This window comes from Euleptes europaea, chromosome 2 (assembly GCF_029931775.1).
Source record: "Euleptes europaea isolate rEulEur1 chromosome 2, rEulEur1.hap1, whole genome shotgun sequence".
NCBI classification, from domain to species: domain Eukaryota; kingdom Metazoa; phylum Chordata; class Lepidosauria; order Squamata; family Sphaerodactylidae; genus Euleptes; species Euleptes europaea.
Window position 1 is genome coordinate 54,709,714 of NC_079313.1, and position 19,344 is coordinate 54,729,057.

A 19,344-nucleotide genomic window follows, 5' to 3' on the forward strand; every position below is an offset into this window, starting at 1 on the left:
AAGTACTGAAATTTGGAAAACTGCGCACTAGAATGTTTTCACAGATAATTGTCCCAAGCAAAGAGAAGTGCGGGAGATCAATGAAATGGCTACAGAATGAACTCTTATTATATTACACACATTCATGATGTTATGTTTTTTATGCAATTAAATATGTTTGTCATATTGTAATTTAATTGGCTAAGCAATTGTGGCTTCAACCAAAGAACTCTGAAAATTGTAGTCTGCTGAAGATGTTGATTGGATATTAGTTCCTAAAATCTCCTACCCCATTAATTTTAAACTATTTTATATCAGAATTCCACCTGTTGCTAGACGAACTCCTGTAAAAATAGCAGCTAAATAGAAGGCAAATTTACAACAGGCTCAGATTTCCCCCATCTCTTGTGTCTTCCACAGTGTTTGTGCAAAATGTTGAGCTAAACACGTCATAGGCTCAGACTACTGAGTATATACTCAGACTTATGCAGATTAACACCCTTTAGCTCAACACTGTCTACTTTAACAGACAGCAGCTCCCAGGAAGAGAAGGCTCTTTTCATAAAACTGCTACATGAGATCCTTTAAGTAGAGATGCCAAAGGCTGAACCTGAGGTCTTTTGCATGCAACACAACACTAAGCCACAACACCTCAAAGCTTCTGATTTTGATGCCATTGTCATAGGCACAGAAGGCAAGCCAGACAAAAAGACAGAAATTAATTAGGGCCACTAAGATTTAGTGATTACAATTTCTGTAACATAGATCTCAAAATTCATCTCACAATCTTGAAGTGTGAGTTAGTCAACATTACTGTCATAAACAACAGCAGATACAAAGAAACAAGACATTACAACACTCAAGCACCATCCAAATCAGAAGTTCTGCAGGGAAGAGGGCCTGCCGGGTATGTGGATAAGACTTCTTGCCAATAATTTTAACACGGTACGAAAACTGCAGATGCAGTTTTCTTTCAGTGTTTAACAACTAATGATTTGTTGAATCTTATTAATCACTAAATAAATATAACATTAGGAACTAAATGTGATGCAATTAATATGGCAAAGGAGGTGTTCCACAGTAATGATCCCATTTGTCATAATTAATGAAATAATAGTGCTTGTGGCATGGTGGTATTATACAATTCTTGGAATTAAAACTCATTTCCTTAAAATTGTTGATTTTAAAATCCAGAACTACAGGTATTATAAAAAAGCAAGTCAAATAATAAATACAGTGCTTTAAAAAATTGTGTTTGGCTAGTTCTGTAAAATCAATTAAGACATCAAAATTAGTTTGGAAGAAAATGTGTTTAATTGTGCTTTTGCATGTGTGCACTCTTACAGATATATATAAACAGAAATGCAACAATGATGAGCTATAATTCTCAGTACAATTCAACAAACGCTATTATCATTAATTTCAGAAACGCATCTTCAGGGTCTTCTATTTACAGGCCGTTGAAATGAATGAATCTGGTCCAGTGACGGGGATGGGTGGGTGGGTGGGTGGGGGAGAAGGGGGTCTGCCTTAAAATACAGAAATCAGATCCCATGTGTGAAGCTGTACCCTTTGTCGAGCATTTTCAATACATTATTCTGATTGAATTGCTGACATATTTCCACTCTATAAACAGAACCTTCAGATTTCTATTGTCAGCGAAAAGCCCAATTATTTTCCTGAAGTATGCCTATGCCCAATGGACATAAGTAAATTCTCATAAATCATCAAATTGGGGTTGGGACTGTTAATACTAAAAAGAGAAAACTTTAGTTAGTGGCTGTCCAATGCAGAAAAGTTCAACGATTTCTGACTGACCCACCACATACTCTCTAAAGCTAAAACACTTCTGTAAGTCATTTCTGTGACTCCTTTACTTGACTGAAATAAATCCAAACAAATCTGATACGTATTAGGATTTCAACAATATATTATATGTACCCTTGGTAGTACTCTTCATTTTAAACACTGCTTTAAATTGCAAGGATTAGATTAGAGGTTGGCGTTGGTCCTTTCAATGATTAGCTCCAGAACCTGCTTTCAGTGCAACGGATGCATAATAAAAAATGTGAAGCATAAAGTGTTGTTGAGTATGAATAGAGAATAGTAGTTTCGATACAGCATGGGAGAGTTGCTTTTCCTGGGGCTGGGAGAGGGGAAGGGGGAAATCCCACAGATTATGTGCAAGTCTTTGGAGGTGGCTAAAGTAACTCTTTGGATGCCAATCACTATGTAGAAATATGTTCCAATGAAACAGAAATAGTCTTTTCTTCCAAATGGTGTGCTCAGAATTTAAGTATGGGAGAACACAGAATGAGTGGTAAACTGTTCCAAACCTATCCTTTTATGTATACAATTCTTAAAAAAAGAAGAGAAACTGGCAACTTGGTATTCAAGTGTTCATAATAGTGTTAAAAGTTTTACAAAGTCAGACTGGTTTTTCTCTTGTTTTAATGTGATTCTCAGAGTAATAAATGATGCAGGATTTACAATGGCAATGTTATGGGGATTTTTCTTTTATACAAGGTAATTTGCATAAATTTTGAATATAACTTAAAACTGCCTTTAAAAGATCCTTTAATTAGTAAAATAAGCAATTTTTAAAACAACACCACTAATTTGTTAGTAAAACCTCCGATATGTTAGAAGCCTTGATAATTCTGAGCAATTTTACAAGACCTTTGGGTCAGTTTAATGCAAATTAGGCCCGACTTGCTCATAGTCTTATTAATCCAGCCAAACTTTCGTTTGCAGAAATGCACATTCAACATAAAAGTAGCTTAGCTTTAGGAGCAAAATAAGACATATTTATTTACAGAACAGACCACTGAGACCCCCGTAATTTCACAGGGTCATCATGTCTCAACATAATGTCGGGACAACATGATTGCGGGTGCACAGAGCGAGCAAATGGCCATACTTATTTATTTAAGTGCCTATAGGATGCCTGGAATTTCAAGACCTCTCCTTGGATAATTAAAATATATTTCCATATATTGGGGCCAGTGTCAATTAGGACCAATTACTTATGAAAACGTTCACCTACTGCAGTTTTCACATATAGAACAATCACTTCCCAGTTTGACAAGGGAAATGGGAAATCGCTATGGGATGTCCTAGTTAAGATTTAAATTAGCAAGAACTTGTTACCAGGCCATACAGAAGAAACAGCATAATAAGGCATGACCTTGCAGAACCTTGGAGGCAATCTGAATTTCCCCCCCTATAACCCGTTAATTATCTGCAAAAGTTACCAGCCCTTTTGTGGCAGGTTATTTTTCTTTAACTAGTGAGAGGGAATAAGGGGAGGGGGAGGGCTCCTAAATATTTAATTAGTCGCATGATGCGATAACAGCAGCACATGCCAAGTGCTTCTATTCTCAGACGATGCTCTTCCTAATTATGCTCAAATTTAGATTGGTCATCGCAAACCCCAGCGCTTGTAATTATTTATTCCTTAAAGATCCTTCCGTGGAGAAATATTTTTTACCCTCATGGCTCTGGTTTTCCCTAAATGGCTCTTCTAGCCCATTAATTACCCTCTCTGAGTATTACAGTCAGTAATGATGCAGAAGTAGAAGGGAAGGAGGAAAATCAAAACATAAAAACCTTTGTGTGTAGCCTGAGCCAGTTCCTAAGGGCAAAAATATTTCTTTTTGGGAAAGAATCCACAGGGAGGGGGATCCTCTTTGGGGGTCTATTTATCAGCCTTGGTTGTGAGCATCTGCATTATATTTATATATTGATCTATTACGGCACATTCCAATATACAGTCAAACAGAACTTTAAAAGCAACTGGGACCATAAAATGTCTGATTGCAAGGCATTCCCTAATGATCTGAATTTCTTTCCTTTCTTTCTTCTACTGATTAGATTGCAATCTGAGACCAGCTTGTCATGACTGCTCCTCCTCCCCCCTCCCCAACTTTCCAATCATGGCTTTAAAGTATAAATGTCAAACTGGTGGCTAATAACTAAATTAAAGGCTTTTGATTTGATCTCCTGGTCTCCCCACCCTCTGCTCCCCATGTGGTTTAAAACATGCGACAGTAGTAGTGTCCCCTTGGAACAGTCTGTAATCAGCTCAATAGTGGCGGTGTCATTTTCTATTAAAATGTATCTCTGAATTTTATGCTACAAGTACTTTTTCCCTTGGGGGGGCAGCATGCTACAAAAGAGCTGTTGTTTATCAGCCACCGTGGTGTCTGGGTATAATTAGCATCTGGAAAGTTTGTAAAGGTTCCAGGTGTAACGCTTCCTCTCAAAAGGTATCTTTTCACTCCTGCAACTCAAAGGAGTTTAGTCTTTGGGAGAAAGAGGGGAGATTAGGTTGCTTCTCTGAATGTGCTCTGCTAGAATCTGCCATGAGCAACTGACAATGAATTGCACATTTGTGTTGATTGTGTTGATTTTTTAAGGCAGATTGTGTTGCCTTAAAAAAATATCTTTTGAAATGGGTACTTTGGTGTACTCTTTCTCTGAGAAGCAAGTTCAAAAATGCCAGAATCCTGCAAAGAGACCGACTGGCTCACTGTTGTCAGCTCCCAACTAATCTTTTTTTTATCAAGCTGGAAATATTCATAATCTAATCCTTTTTATAAAATTGCCTGCCACCGCAAGAGCTTCATAGGCATGTACAATTAAAACCCCCATGTTAGCCAGACATAATACTGCATTACATTGGATGCAAATCCTTTGCCATTGAAATAACTGGGTTGACAGCAGGAAGTGGCTGATAAGAAAGCAACAAGGCATTGCTGATGGCATTCATGATAACTGAACACTAACTCATATGTATTTAGCCCCATTACCCAAAGAGCTCTTTAAAAAGTGTGACTACACTGAGGGATCTTTAGGCTGTATCTCAGTCACAAAGGCAAAGAACTATCTCAGAATGTTAAGTATACAGACAGTTTTTCAACCTATCTGTGATACTAACTGTGGAGTAACACACTCTTGACAGCAGATACATTTGAAATGAGAAATGACCTACAGGTAATCGTACCACTGATTTCATTGCCTGAAAGTTACCATCATGCAAATGTGCACAGAAGTGATTATTCTTCCAGAACGAGATAAAGGTTGAACCCCACCTGCACACAGAAAGAATTCCTCACACAAATGCTAAGGTTGAGGACAGCAGTTTGATTTATGCTGGAACAATAGCTTTGCCGAGCTGGTAAAATGCCTAGATTAAAGACATGTTCAACATCATTACCCCTTCTGGCTAGAAATCACAGCAAGAAAGCAATATCACAAATACTAAAAAGCAAGGTTAAAGATAAGACTTTCACCAACTGTCACTAATAAAATAATATGTTTTTTTATACTTCCAATGTATACATTTTGGTGAGATGAAATACTAGTTCAACTCAGTAGGGAGTCTAGTGGGTTGAGACTGAGGCTGCAACTGAACATTAGCGAGACGTAATTATTATCAGTTATCTGTGGTAAAAAATTTAAATGTATAGATGTTATATTCTGGGACACTGTATTGCATATTCAGGCATTTTTAAAACACAAATTTCTCATGCAGCTATTTAATTCCTGATTATTGTGACAAAACTAAGAACAGCTTCATGCAGGGTAATCTAACAGTGTGAACAGGAAGCAAACAGTGGCACCTGCCAAGTGTTTCCAGAAAGTAGGCAGGGCCAGGTGTGGCTTTTGCCCAGCAGTGCTTCTGATTGGCTGTGCAGATTTTTTTTTAAATGTTGCTTTGGGAGCAGCTGCCATCACAGCATAAGGATCTTCATTGTGTGCCTGAAGGTAAACTGTGGGTATGCAACGAAGTATTTTATGTTCATTTTTAAAGGCATTCTGTTAAATGGAGCTTCTGCCTGAAATGTTGAAGACTTACTATTAGTTATGCATAATCTCACTCCCTGACCGTTTGCAGATAGCCCCACATTCTGCAGCTGCCATTTTACGGTTGCACCCACCACTGTGTGTCTGAATCCCAAAGGGGCCACAAGCTAAAAAAAAGCTGGGGTCCCCTGATCTAGTGCTTCCTATTCCTCTGCTACAGTACAATAATAAAATACACCCATGTCAGAGATATCTTCCTAATGATGTGAGAAAGATGCTTGTAACACACACACCTTACGTTTCAGATGTGATGGCACTGTAGAGAAATCGGAAAGCATAAGACACTAGAGATTCTTTCTTCAACATCTGAAGGTGTTCATAATGTTCTTGGTGTTAGGTAATAGCTCGTAATATTGCCCAGATACTTTTACTACCCAGATTTCCTTCAAAGTCTGACAGTCTCGTGAAGTGAATAAAAAAAAAATCATACATATCTTGTTTTAAAAGGAGATAGTCAAAATGAACACAAAATTTAAGGAACACAAATCTGTATAATTCTTTAGTAGCATTATTATGCTGGCAAACAAAGTTAACGTTCAAGGTTTATATGAGGGAAGATTTTTTTATGCCCAATTGATGTATCTGTAGCAAGCTAAAAATATTACTCTGAGTAAAGCATTTGTTCTATGTTACCCTCTTAGACTGCATTAACTTCATAGCAGTCACTTGCTTTATAGGCTCTGTTCATCATGACCTATAAAATGTTAGGCTGAAGTGCTTTAAATATCTGCTAACACCATGTGCAGGCCTGGGAGTACAAGGCAGTGTGCTGTGAAGTGGCAAAGACAGTACTCTTCTGAGAAACTAGCACACACTCTTGTGTCACTGATATAAACAGGATAGGCATGCTAAATATTGTATGACACAAAAGTCTTCATAAGCAACTGGAAGCCTAGGTGTGTCTGTTTTAGTGTCCTTCCTTTATACTAGATTGTTTAAAATGTATTAATTCCAACAACAGAATTTGTTTGATTGATGTCAAATATACAGACACGCCCACGTTTAAAATGTGTAGATCACATGAGGAAAAATTAAGCTCCCTCTAATTTCTGGCTGTAGGATTCTGTTTTACATTTATAAAGGTGGTCTGGAATTATTTAGGCTTCTTGAAAGGCAATTAGCTACAACCATTCTTGGAGGAAGAACTGATGCGCTCTCATGCTGTTGCGCTTATCCTTAACTCTTAATCTCTCCCACTTCAGGAGTTTTTATTAATGTAGAAAAAATACACTTAGGACAGTTGGTTGGGCACAGCAAATGCAAAAATCTAAGGGGTTCAATTTAAAAGGTATCACCACAGGTGTACAAAAGGTTAGGTTCACATTTTCATTACAGCCAGGAGACGGTGTTTGTGTCGTGGTAGTGACCTCTAAATATAATTAGGGATGTCAGTACAGGAGCTACTTCCTACAAGTACAATTTTGCATTTAATTACTAATGTTTCAATGCCAGTTTTGCTAAGGAACATTTAATTTGTCTTTAACCTATGGGGGGGGGGTAATCCATAAATCCCATAAAAGTTCTCTTTGGTTCACTTTTCTGCCATTTACGATCTCCCCTACAGATCCATATCGTCATATCTTGCTTTGTGTGTCGTTCCTGTTTACTAAATGATATTCAACAAATTTCCTATAGAGCAATGAACCTTAACAAAAAGCTTTAATGGCCTCACATAGGAAATGACATTGCTATTAATTCCACAGCAATCCTATAATATATAAACTATTGCTTTGCAAACTCTAGAGCAATTAGACCTCTCGGCTATTTGGCTAACTCTGCTTCATGATACCCAGTGCAGTTAATTATATTTTTTGATGTTAATAGTCTCTGTCAGTTTCAAGCATAAATCCGCTTTGATGAATATTTAAATTATATTTGAATAAAAATAATCTTGGTTACATTGCCTATTCACCGGTCATCACAGCTGAATAAAAGGTTGTTCAGGAAAGGGATGAAATAAATGGCTTGTGATCCCATGTACAAGAATCCTAAATCTGCTTGACATCGGATATTGTGGGTATGATGACCACTATCATACTGTAATTAATCATGCCTTCATAGTGAAAGGGAAAGGTCTCCCAAACAGTTTAACTTCCTATACTTGTTTTGCATATTAGGTATATTATGTAAGTCAACAGTCCATTGGGTCACAATTTTGCAGGCAACTGGGGAGGGGGGGAAAGGAAAATCAAAATTGTCCTGAGGCCTAAACATCCTCTCAGAAATCTTCAGGCCTGGCCCAGAATCCAACTAACCTGTAACCTACAGCCCTCAGTAACTCTACTCACCTGTTGAGGGTTGGGGAAAGGGGGGGAGCCTCATGAACTTTGTCTCACATGGCATGAAAGAGGCTGAAAGGAGGAGAGGGAATTGCTTATAAGGTGTTGCGTTTGCGCAACAGAATTAACCGTGCAATCCTGGGGGGGGGGGGGTTCTGTTGCGGTTGGAGGTGGCAGAGCTGCGCTGCAAGCCAGTGCAGTGCAGCAAGCCGGAAAAAGATTTTTAAAATATTTTTTAAAGCCCCATGGAACCCCTCATAGAGTTCCATGAGGCTGCGCCATGAATTTTGCAGGGGTATCTTTGATGCCTGGAAATCGGCGCATATTATGCCAAAAAGGGGTCAAGAAGTTGCCTAAAAGGCAGCTCTGCCCCTGTGCATGCTCCCCAGGACACTGGCATGGGGAGATATGCCAGGGAAATGCCGGCAGAAGGCTGCACTGGAGTCTGAGAGCTGCACTGCTGCCGTGGCCCAGGGGGCCAGCCTAAGTCACCTTACGCTGGCACCTGTACCAATTTGCATGGTGCAAGTGACATGGACGCCAGTGTAGGGGTCACAACAGCTCCTATGGACATTTGGGGGGCCCTTTAGGAATGGGCTGTAAGTGCACATACTAATGAGTGAAGGGATGAGTAGTCCAAACTTCTTTCATAATGTGTTCCAAGCTCACACCTGTAGGATCCAGTCATCTGTACAGTATTTTACAGTTCAATGTACTTCACTCATTGTGTACCAATGGGATGCAGTATGAATTATGGGATATACCTGCTTTCAGTTGAGAACATGGAACGTAGAGGCTATGGATCAGGAAGCCTCCAGTTTGAATCTCAGGTCTTCCATGAACTCCTCATGTGACCGTGCCCCTTTTCCAATGCCAGAATAGGAATACAAATACTTGGCTACCTACTGTACAAGGTTTTTGTAAGGGTAACTTCAAATTCAAATAATATTTTATTGTTTAACCAAAAGTTCATTAAAGTAACAATGAAATATATTAAATGTGAAGCATTTTGGTTCTAACGTGTGGTTTGCTAAATATTAGCATTATGAAACACTACTCAGGCAATTGTGAGTATTTCACTTAACCACAGGCTCTTACATTTGTTTGCTTTACAGTGAATTTACAAAATGTGGTCAATTTTAAGAGACTGAGCTTAAATGGGAAGAACTCTGCAAACACCCATCTGACTACAAATGTACTCTCTAAGAAGAGTTTGCAGAAAGAATGCCTGTGTCTGTGAGTTGACTTTGATGTGAGCTGAAGCCAGCTCCAAATAAAGGCATGTCTAAGAGAGAGAGTCTGGCTCTGATAATCATGTACAGTAGAGGTTTGTCAAGCATCTTTCAGACTCTGGTATTGAAAGCCAATAACGTGCCACAGGAAAGTAAGGACCTGATATTTGAGATCAGTCATTTACAATGACAGCTTTGATGCACATTCAGTCAAGGAATGCACTTGACCAAATTGGTATCTGATATGTGACAATCAATACAGTCACTTTGGGGCTGAGCAAGAAGAGTAAGTCTCCAACGTACCAAGTGAAACAGAAATATAAAAACGTAGGCAGCACTCAACTAGAAGGCACCACTTTCACTAAAGAATACCGCTAACAGAGTCAGCAGCCCCGATCCACAGAAAGAACAGCTACTTTTATTCACATGAAAGCCAACAAAGCTGAAGAGGTCAGTGGAGTCCTTGTGTAAGACTGAAAGATCCCAAAAGAAGGTGGCTTTATTCTCAGTAACACAGTGCCTTTTCAGGATGGGGATGCCAGAGATGAAGCTCTGAACATTAGGACATTTTCAACCCAAGTTAAGAAACGGAATTGGAACGCTGTACTGGAGCTCATTTTATAAAACTGTTTTTGAGAGCTGTCACAAAGCATATATAGCGCGAGGCTCCAAAATGGTTCTCAGTAGGGTGCACTGTAATGTGATGAGGTAGCTGGGAAACTATTTTCACAAACTGGTTTAGGCTTTCCACTAGTGTGGACTTGGGGCTTAAGGGGCCAAAGCAATTCATGCTGATGAGATTAATAAGATGAGATGGGTGAGTTCACCATCCATCTGTCCAAGACCCTGGATTTTAGTGAAAGATTTTCCTTTATTCATTATCATTATAAAGAAGACGGCCAGCCTTGTTTCACTTGAAAGGACTCAGTCTCATATCCCTGTCCAGCTTCTTTTTTTCCAGGCCTGACAAGCAAGGAAATATGTGAAACATGCTGGCAGGATGGAATCTGATCAGGAAGGTAATTTATTTTTGTTTTCTTTCAGCCAACCGTCATTCATGTTGACAAAAGGAATTAAAAACATCATTTGCCAGAAGATATTTGATTGCAGGAGAACATCTCCATTTCCTTTCCCTTCACTCTCTCAAATAAATGGGCTTTTCCCCATCATTATATTTAGAACAGTAAAAATAATGGGGATTTCAAATTAAAGGTCCAGGAATTTTAAATAGCCTTGCTGCTAAATTACAAATAGAAAGGTCAGGGAGCCAAGCAAGTAAACAGCTCTCATATTGAGCTTTGATTTTGCGCAGCTGTGTCCTCTGAAGGATGAATGAGTGACACGAGAGGGAAGATTATTGCAGCATGAGAATCTTTTGGGCGTGATTGTTCACTAGCTTGATATACCTAGTATACTAGACTCAGTACAACAATTCAACCTGTGCACTTAAATGGTAATTCTTCTGTTCCTTAAGGAACACTCTTGAAAACATTTATACTTAAATTGCTGAACATGTCATTTTCAGTTCCACTGTCTGTGCCATTTTGAGTAACTGAACTTCTGATTACTATTAGATAGGTTAATAAGATGCGTGCAGTCAAACCCGCAGGTGAAATACAGTGCTGTCACAGTATCAGTTGGCTCTGAAATATAGGAATACAAATTGTAGACCTTAATCACATTACATTGTCACAGATAATGGCCAAGATTCAATGCTATAACTCCACGGGTGCAAAGGGGGCTCTCCCAATGTTAGCTATGGCAGATCAAACATTGTATTAAGTGTTGAAACTTCATTTGCCATAGAAGGTGCTGGCAGCTGTATGTATATTTTCTGAAGCCAATTTTGTGGCTTGTTTTTATGCTCCGGTGATATGATTTGATTATATCATTTTACTTTGTGAGCCGCCTCTAGCAGGTCTCCAGAAATGCAACATAATTTTTAAATAAATAAATAAATACTTCCACACTCTAGTTATTTAATACACTGAGCATGATACAGGCCAGACTGAGGAATGAAATCCTGTTCTTCTGCTGGTGGTATTAAACCACATGTTTACTCTTCCATTTAAATAAATGGATCTTAAACATGCTAGTTGGATTGTGCCAGAGGTAACTAAATTTTGCCAGGGTTGAAGAAAACTGAATGGAATGGCATGAATATGTTCTCGCATGAATCCAGGAAAAATACGTATATTCTAAATCTACCTATAAGCCCCAAGTGATCAGCAACAAATGAATCATAATTAGACAGAATTAACTATCAATAAATACTCACATGAGCAACTGGGGTGGAAGGAGGTATACCTCATTAGAATTTAGAAGCTTCTGTGAGGTATACAGAACATTTCATTGTGCCACACGCTTGTTAACTGCCTTTGGTTCCTACAGTACTGACTTTACAAGCCATTTCTGGCTTTTAATTGCAGTGTGGTATATAACCTTCACTGCAATAAGCCATTCCAGAGACATGATTAGGAATGTCCGCGGCAAATCTAAATTTATTTTGTATTTATTTTGTATTTTTATATATAACTCAAATAAAATATCTGTTTTCGTCCTGAAAGGTGGTGCCACCTTTATTTGAATGTGATGCTTCTTTTTGATGTACCATGTATCCTATAAATTATAAGCAGAGTTTAGGTTTTCCCCCCAAAGCAAAACTTACTAATATTAAAAATTCACATTCTTTAGTTGACCATCTTTATTTATGATCACTGTCATATTTGGATCCAACTGCTACGACATGTTGGTAATAGGTTATAAATGCTAATGATGGTTAATCAGCAGCTATAAGGGTGGAGTTTGATACATTTTCTAGATGGGGAAAGGGTCAGTTATTGTGTTAAATGTGTTTAATTGGAATTAATATTCAGAAGTTTCTTAAACAGGAAGCCACTTCTGAAAACCTCTGAGTGGGATTCTGACTACACAAAAGAGAAGGATACAGTAACTAAAAAAAACACGATTCTGTCCCTTTGCAGTCACCTTTCTGTTTTCTTGCACTTTACTCAGAGAAAGTTTTAAAAAGAATAAGCTCAAAGATCCTTGTAAGTGGATTTATTTTTTATTATTTCTTGATTAAAATGGTGGGGATATTTAATTTTCCCAGGAAAAAGAAATTAAAAACAAACAAACCAAAAAGTATACTCAAACTTTTTTTAGATGTCTAGCAAATTGATTCCTTTTTTGTAGTGTACTGAAATAAGCATTATGGTTACCTTTGTGTCATAATTTTGTAGGCATCGGGGAGGAAACATTCTGTGTTCTCCATCTGGAAAGGGTCAGCATCACAAATTTTGTCATCTGTCCGCCCATAATTAGCACTCTCTATCATGATGACATCACTCCCTGGACAACGAAGATCAATGGAGTAGCCCTCACAGGACAGTTCTCTCCTTACTAAGCCAAATGGTAATGCTGCTCGACTGAAACCTAAAAAAGCAATCAAAAGACAAATTAAATAATTAAATAACTATTTTCATATCTTAATTGAAAACAAAACAAAACAAAACCTAAGATCCATTGTATCTGTGATCCTGGGAGCACTCTTCAAACAGCCATGATCATGGAAATGGCTATGCCTGCTGTATCAAAGTACAGTTCATTTCATACTTAGGTTTCTTCTTGATATCTCGTGAGAGGGAGAGATTATACGGAAAAAATGTTCCCACTGTTTTGAGCCATGCTTAATCCTAGCCGTAATTCAGAAGACATTATCCTATAAATCTTATCCATTTCATTTACATGAAGATATCTGTTTCATTTACATAAAATGGCCATTAGGAAACAGTATCTCTCTCAATTTTACTAATACAAATCAAATCTTGCAATGGCAATGTATGGAAAATTCATAATATTGCATAATAGCTAAACATTCTTTTGGCCAGCAGGTTTACAAACTAGAATACAACCATACTTCAAGACTAATCCTATTTAATGACTCTCAACATATGTTAATGACTAGTATGTCTAGCTTATCCAATCCTGGGACCAGGTCAATCAATCCCCAGATTGACTTAGTGGAAAATAAAATGCCGTGCAACAAGTCTGTTTATTTTCCCTGCTCTCCCTACTCACCCATTAACTATCAAACCTAGAACAGTCTGCAATGTTTATGTAGCAAGCCCTCACATAGCTTTCCTTACCCCCTGCCACAAAATAACTGAGACGTGGGGCACCTACCTGTGAAAAACACAGTAAAATGTAACAGGCTTAATAAACTCTGTAACCTAAGACCAGCATGTGCCTCAATCCTTCTAGTGTTTCTTTATTCCTTCCTCTTGCTCTTTCGCCTCAGATTTTTTCTTCCTATACACATTTACCTTGATCCAGTTCCCACATCCATGTCTCTTCTTATGAAAAAAAAATACATTTCCCTCTCAAGAATTATGACTGATTTTATTCATGCATGGTTTATGCTTCAAAGGTGGTTGCTATCATTCACTCAGCTGCCCGATGCAATTATTTCACATAACAAATTTTCAGCTGCTGGCCTACTCAGCTACACTTTGGCTGTGCACAGGTACCTGTACATCTTTTGAACAGACAAAGGGCAATTCCTTGTTTGCTGATACTGACTAGAAGCGAGTGCATATGACCAGAAGAAGGGCTTGCAAAGTGCTTGGAAATATTTCTGAAGGGGGGAAATGTGCAAGCAACTGCTGGTGACCTAAGCATACCTTCATGAATCAGTATAAACTATAATGTGAATTAGCAAAACTCTAGTTGTAGTAATAAATGAAAAGCAATATTAATATGATGACAATACTTGGTATCGTATTTTAATATTGTAGGCAGCTCTACATGGGAAATCAGCAGCATTCTTTGAATATTCAGCAGAGCCAGTAGGCATCCCTCAGGATATATTAATATGCGAAGCCAGAGGAGGTAAAAAAACAGGCATGAGTTTGAGCTACTGGGGGAGGAAAGTGGCTCCCCACGGTAACCCTTTTTTTTTTTTTTTTTGGCAAACAAGGACACCCTGGAACATGTGACACAATAAAGAATGAAACACAAAGCTCATTTATTTCATTACTAACAGTGTGGTCCTAATCTAAGTTCCAACTTTCTAAGCCCATTGATTTACATGTACTGAGAAGGATGCATCTTTTCTTAGGATTACACTGTAAGTAACCTCAGCTAATGCCACCTTCCGCTGCCTTTTGGATTTAGGAAAATGGCTTGCACAACTGAGAGCGTAATTTTCTGCCAGGTTTGAGCCATAACATCTTCCATTGTGGTGTACCAGCTTACCACTGGTGATAGCACGTATTCCTACTACTGCTTCAACCCCTAGCATTTGCAGATTTCAGTCTCACTGCTATGGACACCAGCAATATACATAATGACAACACACACATGCAAGTCAGCTTGGTTAATCTTTTAGCATGCAGCTATGAATGCCATATATAACAAACTCAGTGAGTGGAAATGTGACTGGAGGCTGGATGTGCCAAGTGAACACCATTGTTAACAACTGTGAGAACAGGCCTCAAGGAAGTGAAGATATAGCAACGGGAGCAGCACAGCTTGAGCAACTAGGGAAGAAGAATGCAACAATGAAAACACTGGCTATCTCTCTCAACTCCTGCATTAGAAGTTAGCTATAGATATTGATGTAAATATGCATATCCATATTTATATCTCTCTGTGTGTATACATTTAAAAATACATGCACCGACCCCCCCTTAAAATGTTTCTAGATCCTGCTGGGAATGCTTGGAGGGAGAAGAACTATAGTGCAATAATATGAAGGGGAAGCCTTTACTGATCTAAGGGCAACTTTTGATTCTGTACCAAGAAACCAGCTATGGACCAAGTTGAGAACCGCTTCCATCGACTGTAGACTCTTGAGGCTAATTGAAAGGCTATATGAGCCCTCCTATGCATGTGTCTGTTGTAGCAACGCTGGTCATTTGTCTAGTTCCTTCCCTTTGTGGAGAGAGGCCTGTCAGGGATGTGTTCTGGCTCCCTTATTGTTCAATTTATATTTGAATGATCTGTTTGCAAAGTTGAAATCACCTGATCATCACTCCCCTTCTTTAGCTAATGTTGAAATTCCTTCTTTAGCTAATGTTAGCTGAAGCTAACTTTTGTCTCCCCAGAAACAGGTGGGCTCTTTTTACTGAGGATGGATGCTTTTAGAACCACCTGGCAGAAACTAGTAACCTCTCGCCTGAACTGTTTGGGGATCTCCCCTAATCTCAGTACCAGAATCCGGGCCTGTGGAGTTTGTTCTCTTTATTTGGGACTGGCATATCCAAACTCCAGCCCAGTCTATCCTGACTACTTGACAGTTCCCAAATACCGACGACCCTTTATGTTGGCTCACCTTAATTCAATCCCAATGACAGGATTTTTTGGCTGCTTTGGGGGGATTCCATTTGCAGACAGACTTTGTAGCTGTGACACAGGGAGCCTTGACACCTTGCTTCATTGTCTATTGGATTGTCCAAAATTTCCATAGGTATGTTTGTCTCTCCCTTTCTAAAGGATCTACTTAGCATTCCAGCCCATTGTAAACTACAGACCCTTTCGGCTGGAAGTGATCATAATATCACCCTGGCATTTGCCAAGTTTTCCCCCCATGTAATCAAATCTAACAGTTTGATAGATCTGAGTAACCTGATACCCTAGTTGCCATAGGCGTATTTATTGTTATTATTACTTTTACTCTTTTTTGTTCTGTTGTTGAAACTGTTTGTGCTCAAGACTGCTGCCATAAGAGAGAGAGAGAGAGAGAGAGAGAGAGAGAGAGAGAGAGAGAGAGAGAGAGAGAGAGAGAGAGAGAGAGAGAAAGAGAAAGAGAGAGAGAAAGAGAGAAAGAGAGAAAGAGAGAAAGAAAGAGAGAGAGAGAGAGAGAGAGAGAGAAAGAGAGAAAGAGAGAAAGAGAGAAAGAGAGAAAGAGAGAAAGAAAGAAAGAAAGAAAGAAAGAAAGAAAGAAAGAAAGAAAGAAAGAAAGAAAGAAAGAAAGAAAGAAAGAAAGAAAGAAAGAAAATGAAGGGGGGGAATCACAAAAGTGCTTTGGCTGCAATAATGTGTTCAACAAAAAACAACTCTTCCTATCAATTTATTCAGAGACTATTTATATGACCAAAAGAACTATACAATATTGAACAGAGTATTACATACTGCCAAACTATGACACAGAACTTTACTGAATAGCTGCTGATCTAAAAGAGTAGCCTTGTCAGAAATATGTTTCTTTAAAAAGAATCTCTAAAGCAATGAAGAGTTATGCATAGTTTCATCATTAACAGTGTGTTACAGCTTGAGGCAATGGAGCCTGTGCTTTTCAAAGAAAATGCCCCCTACGGTACTACTTTGTGCATGGCAGAAACATGCCATTTTCCATTCAAAGACATGTGCAACAATGTCAACCACTTGGCACACTGATATAGATAATTACTCAATTAACCACAATTATCTCCAGCAGCTCCAGTAACGAATTCAGATTTTTATTCTGTATAGTGTTTGATTTATGAAGTCATGCTTGTTAGTTCCCCATCTTGATTTCCCACCAATAAAATGGGGTTTGGGACCTACTTCATGGTTTGTTGGGAATGTGAAATATGCTCTTCTTCCTTCTGATAAGAGGATGCAAGTTTAAAAATAACAAATAAATAAAGAAAACTATAAATGGCACTGTCTGGGGCCAGAGACTTACTTACGTGCTCTGAACTGGGCTGCCTTGGCAGGGGAGATGCCGGATGCATACCTGGCCAAGTGACAGAACTGATACCGGCAACATGACCAGGCTTGGGGAGGAGCCTGATGTCTCAGGAGAGCTACAGCTTTCACAAGAGGCCAGGAACCTCCACCAGGCATGCTCAGTTTGTTCCATAGTGTATAAATGTGCTGGGTGGGTCGCCAAGCACGCACAGACTGCCTGCTGCTCCCAATAATGGAAGACGGTTGACAGGAAAAACAAGGAGGACCTAGGTGAGAACCCCCCCCCCTTTCTGGCTGAGGCTATGGGGAAGGCTGCCTGGGCGGCCCAAGCCAGTGCCAAAGCAATGGGAGAGGCAAGATAGCTAAGACCTCCCTCAACATGTGCACATTCTTTGTATGTCTAAACCAACCAGAGTTAATTCAGTCTAAGGCCATTAAAGGGGACAGGCTGGAGTAACTCTGCCTAGGATTGCACTATATATTGCATTTATAAGTTTTTTAGAAATTGAATATGCTATATGAATAGTGTTCTGTTCTAACTATGTAGAAGGTTATAATATATAATTGTTGTGAAGATGTTTGATAAGGTGCCAAGCATGCCTTAATTAGCTTGGTTTTGGGGAAGGAACAGCTGGGTTATAGGCAGAGACAAAGCCTTCCTCTCAGTTCTATAGTTGCAGGGTGTATATTGTGTTTTATATATTTATTTACTTTTTAACCTTATTTTACTTAATTGGTATTATTTTAAAGTGGAACCTAACTGGCTTGGCTGGCTGAAAAGGAGGTTCTTTGAGCTTTTTCTTTTCTTTATGTGTGTGTCTTTTTATGTTCCTCATAGAAACAGGGGTTTTGTTACGAATTGAGCACAAAACTAGTGTAGTGGTTAAGAGGCAGCGTGGTGTAATGGTTAAGAACAGAGGACTCTAATCTGGAGAACCGGGCTGGATTCCCCACTCCTCCACATGAAGCCTGCTGGATGACCTTGGGCTAGTCACAGTTCTTTCAGAACTCTCTCAGCCCCACCTACCTCACAAGGTGTCTGTTGCGGGGAGAGGAAGGGAAGGTGATTATAAGACGGGTTGAGACTCCTTTAGGTAGGGGTATAAAAACAAACTCTTCTTCTTCTGGTTATTATTATGGGGAGGAAAAGAAATCACATTTTTAAGGAATTTTCAGCACCCCAAAGAGCACAAAGTAGAATGGACAATTTCCTAGATATTAGTACTCCATCTGCTCAAATCATCGTTTACCTTTGCTCCCCAATGATAAAGCTCCACTATTAGCTGATTCAAGTATTATTAATGTGACTAAAATATCTTTTTTCTCAACATCTAAGTTACTGAAAATAGATTTCTCCAAAGAACAATATCTAAAGATTCGTTCTAAGCACTTTGAATAAATAATAATCTTTCGTTTACTATACAGCAGATTCTTAATGTTTTCCGTGATATGTCAAAGTATTATTGCAGAGATGTCATGCAACATTTGCTGTCACCAGCCTAGCTGTCCTATGTCATACAAGTACTGTGTAGCCCATGGCAATGTAGTCTGAATATAAAGGAACTATGTTAAATTAAACTACCTCATCTGTAACTGTATATCACATGCTTTTAAATGACATCCTGGGGTCAACCAGTTCAGGAATCCTGGGATGAATGGGTCATTATCTTTTGAAGAAAACAGCATTTGTTCTTTACATATTTGCCACACATATGTGCCCATCTATGCACACGAATCTGTATTCACAAACAGATCAGAAGGTAACTTTCTGAGTTCTACAGTTATAAAGAACTGGACTGCAGGGTACAGGATGGAGAAGGTAATGCTATCACCTACATTCTTCCCGATGGTGTAAAAAGTCAACTGTTGCATTTGGGATTACTTATCAGGCAGACATTTATCACTGAAGATTTTTTTTAGGACAAAAGAAAATCAGATTACAATAAATTCTAACTTTTTCCTTGTTTGTTATTATGGAAAGTGTCTAGATGTTGACAACAGTTAAGTTTGTTCACTGAATCTCTTCAGTTCTAGCTGTAATTCACTAATGCCGGCATCTTGGATGCAAGGGCAATAGTCTCCTGCTTGGTATAACAGGAAAAATGTGTGTGTACTTAAAAAACAAACAAATGCTCTGATTTAACAGCACTAGACTTTAACCTACATCTAACTCTGTGCTATATTTGGATAGCTACCCCAAAATAATAGGTTAAGATCTCAATTCCCAAGCAAGAGGGATCTTACTTGATGCATACTGCGCCACACATCACAAAGAAACAGTGCAATATGATGCAGCATCTACAGTAGAAGGG

The 19,344-nt window shown here is 38.8% G+C and overlaps 1 protein-coding gene across 18 annotated transcripts in view; it reads right to left on the reverse strand.

Annotated features, from left to right (window-relative positions):
* Window positions 1–19,344, reverse strand: part of ADGRL2 (adhesion G protein-coupled receptor L2) — a 168,062-nt gene that overhangs the window by 72,761 nt on the left and 75,957 nt on the right. For all 18 annotated transcript variants that reach the window (XM_056845407.1, XM_056845404.1, XM_056845403.1 and 15 more), the window contains exon 2: window positions 12,580–12,793. In XM_056845407.1, coding sequence (XP_056701385.1) covers window positions 12,580–12,793 — 214 coding nt within the window. The remainder of the gene's footprint in view (window positions 1–12,579; window positions 12,794–19,344) is intronic.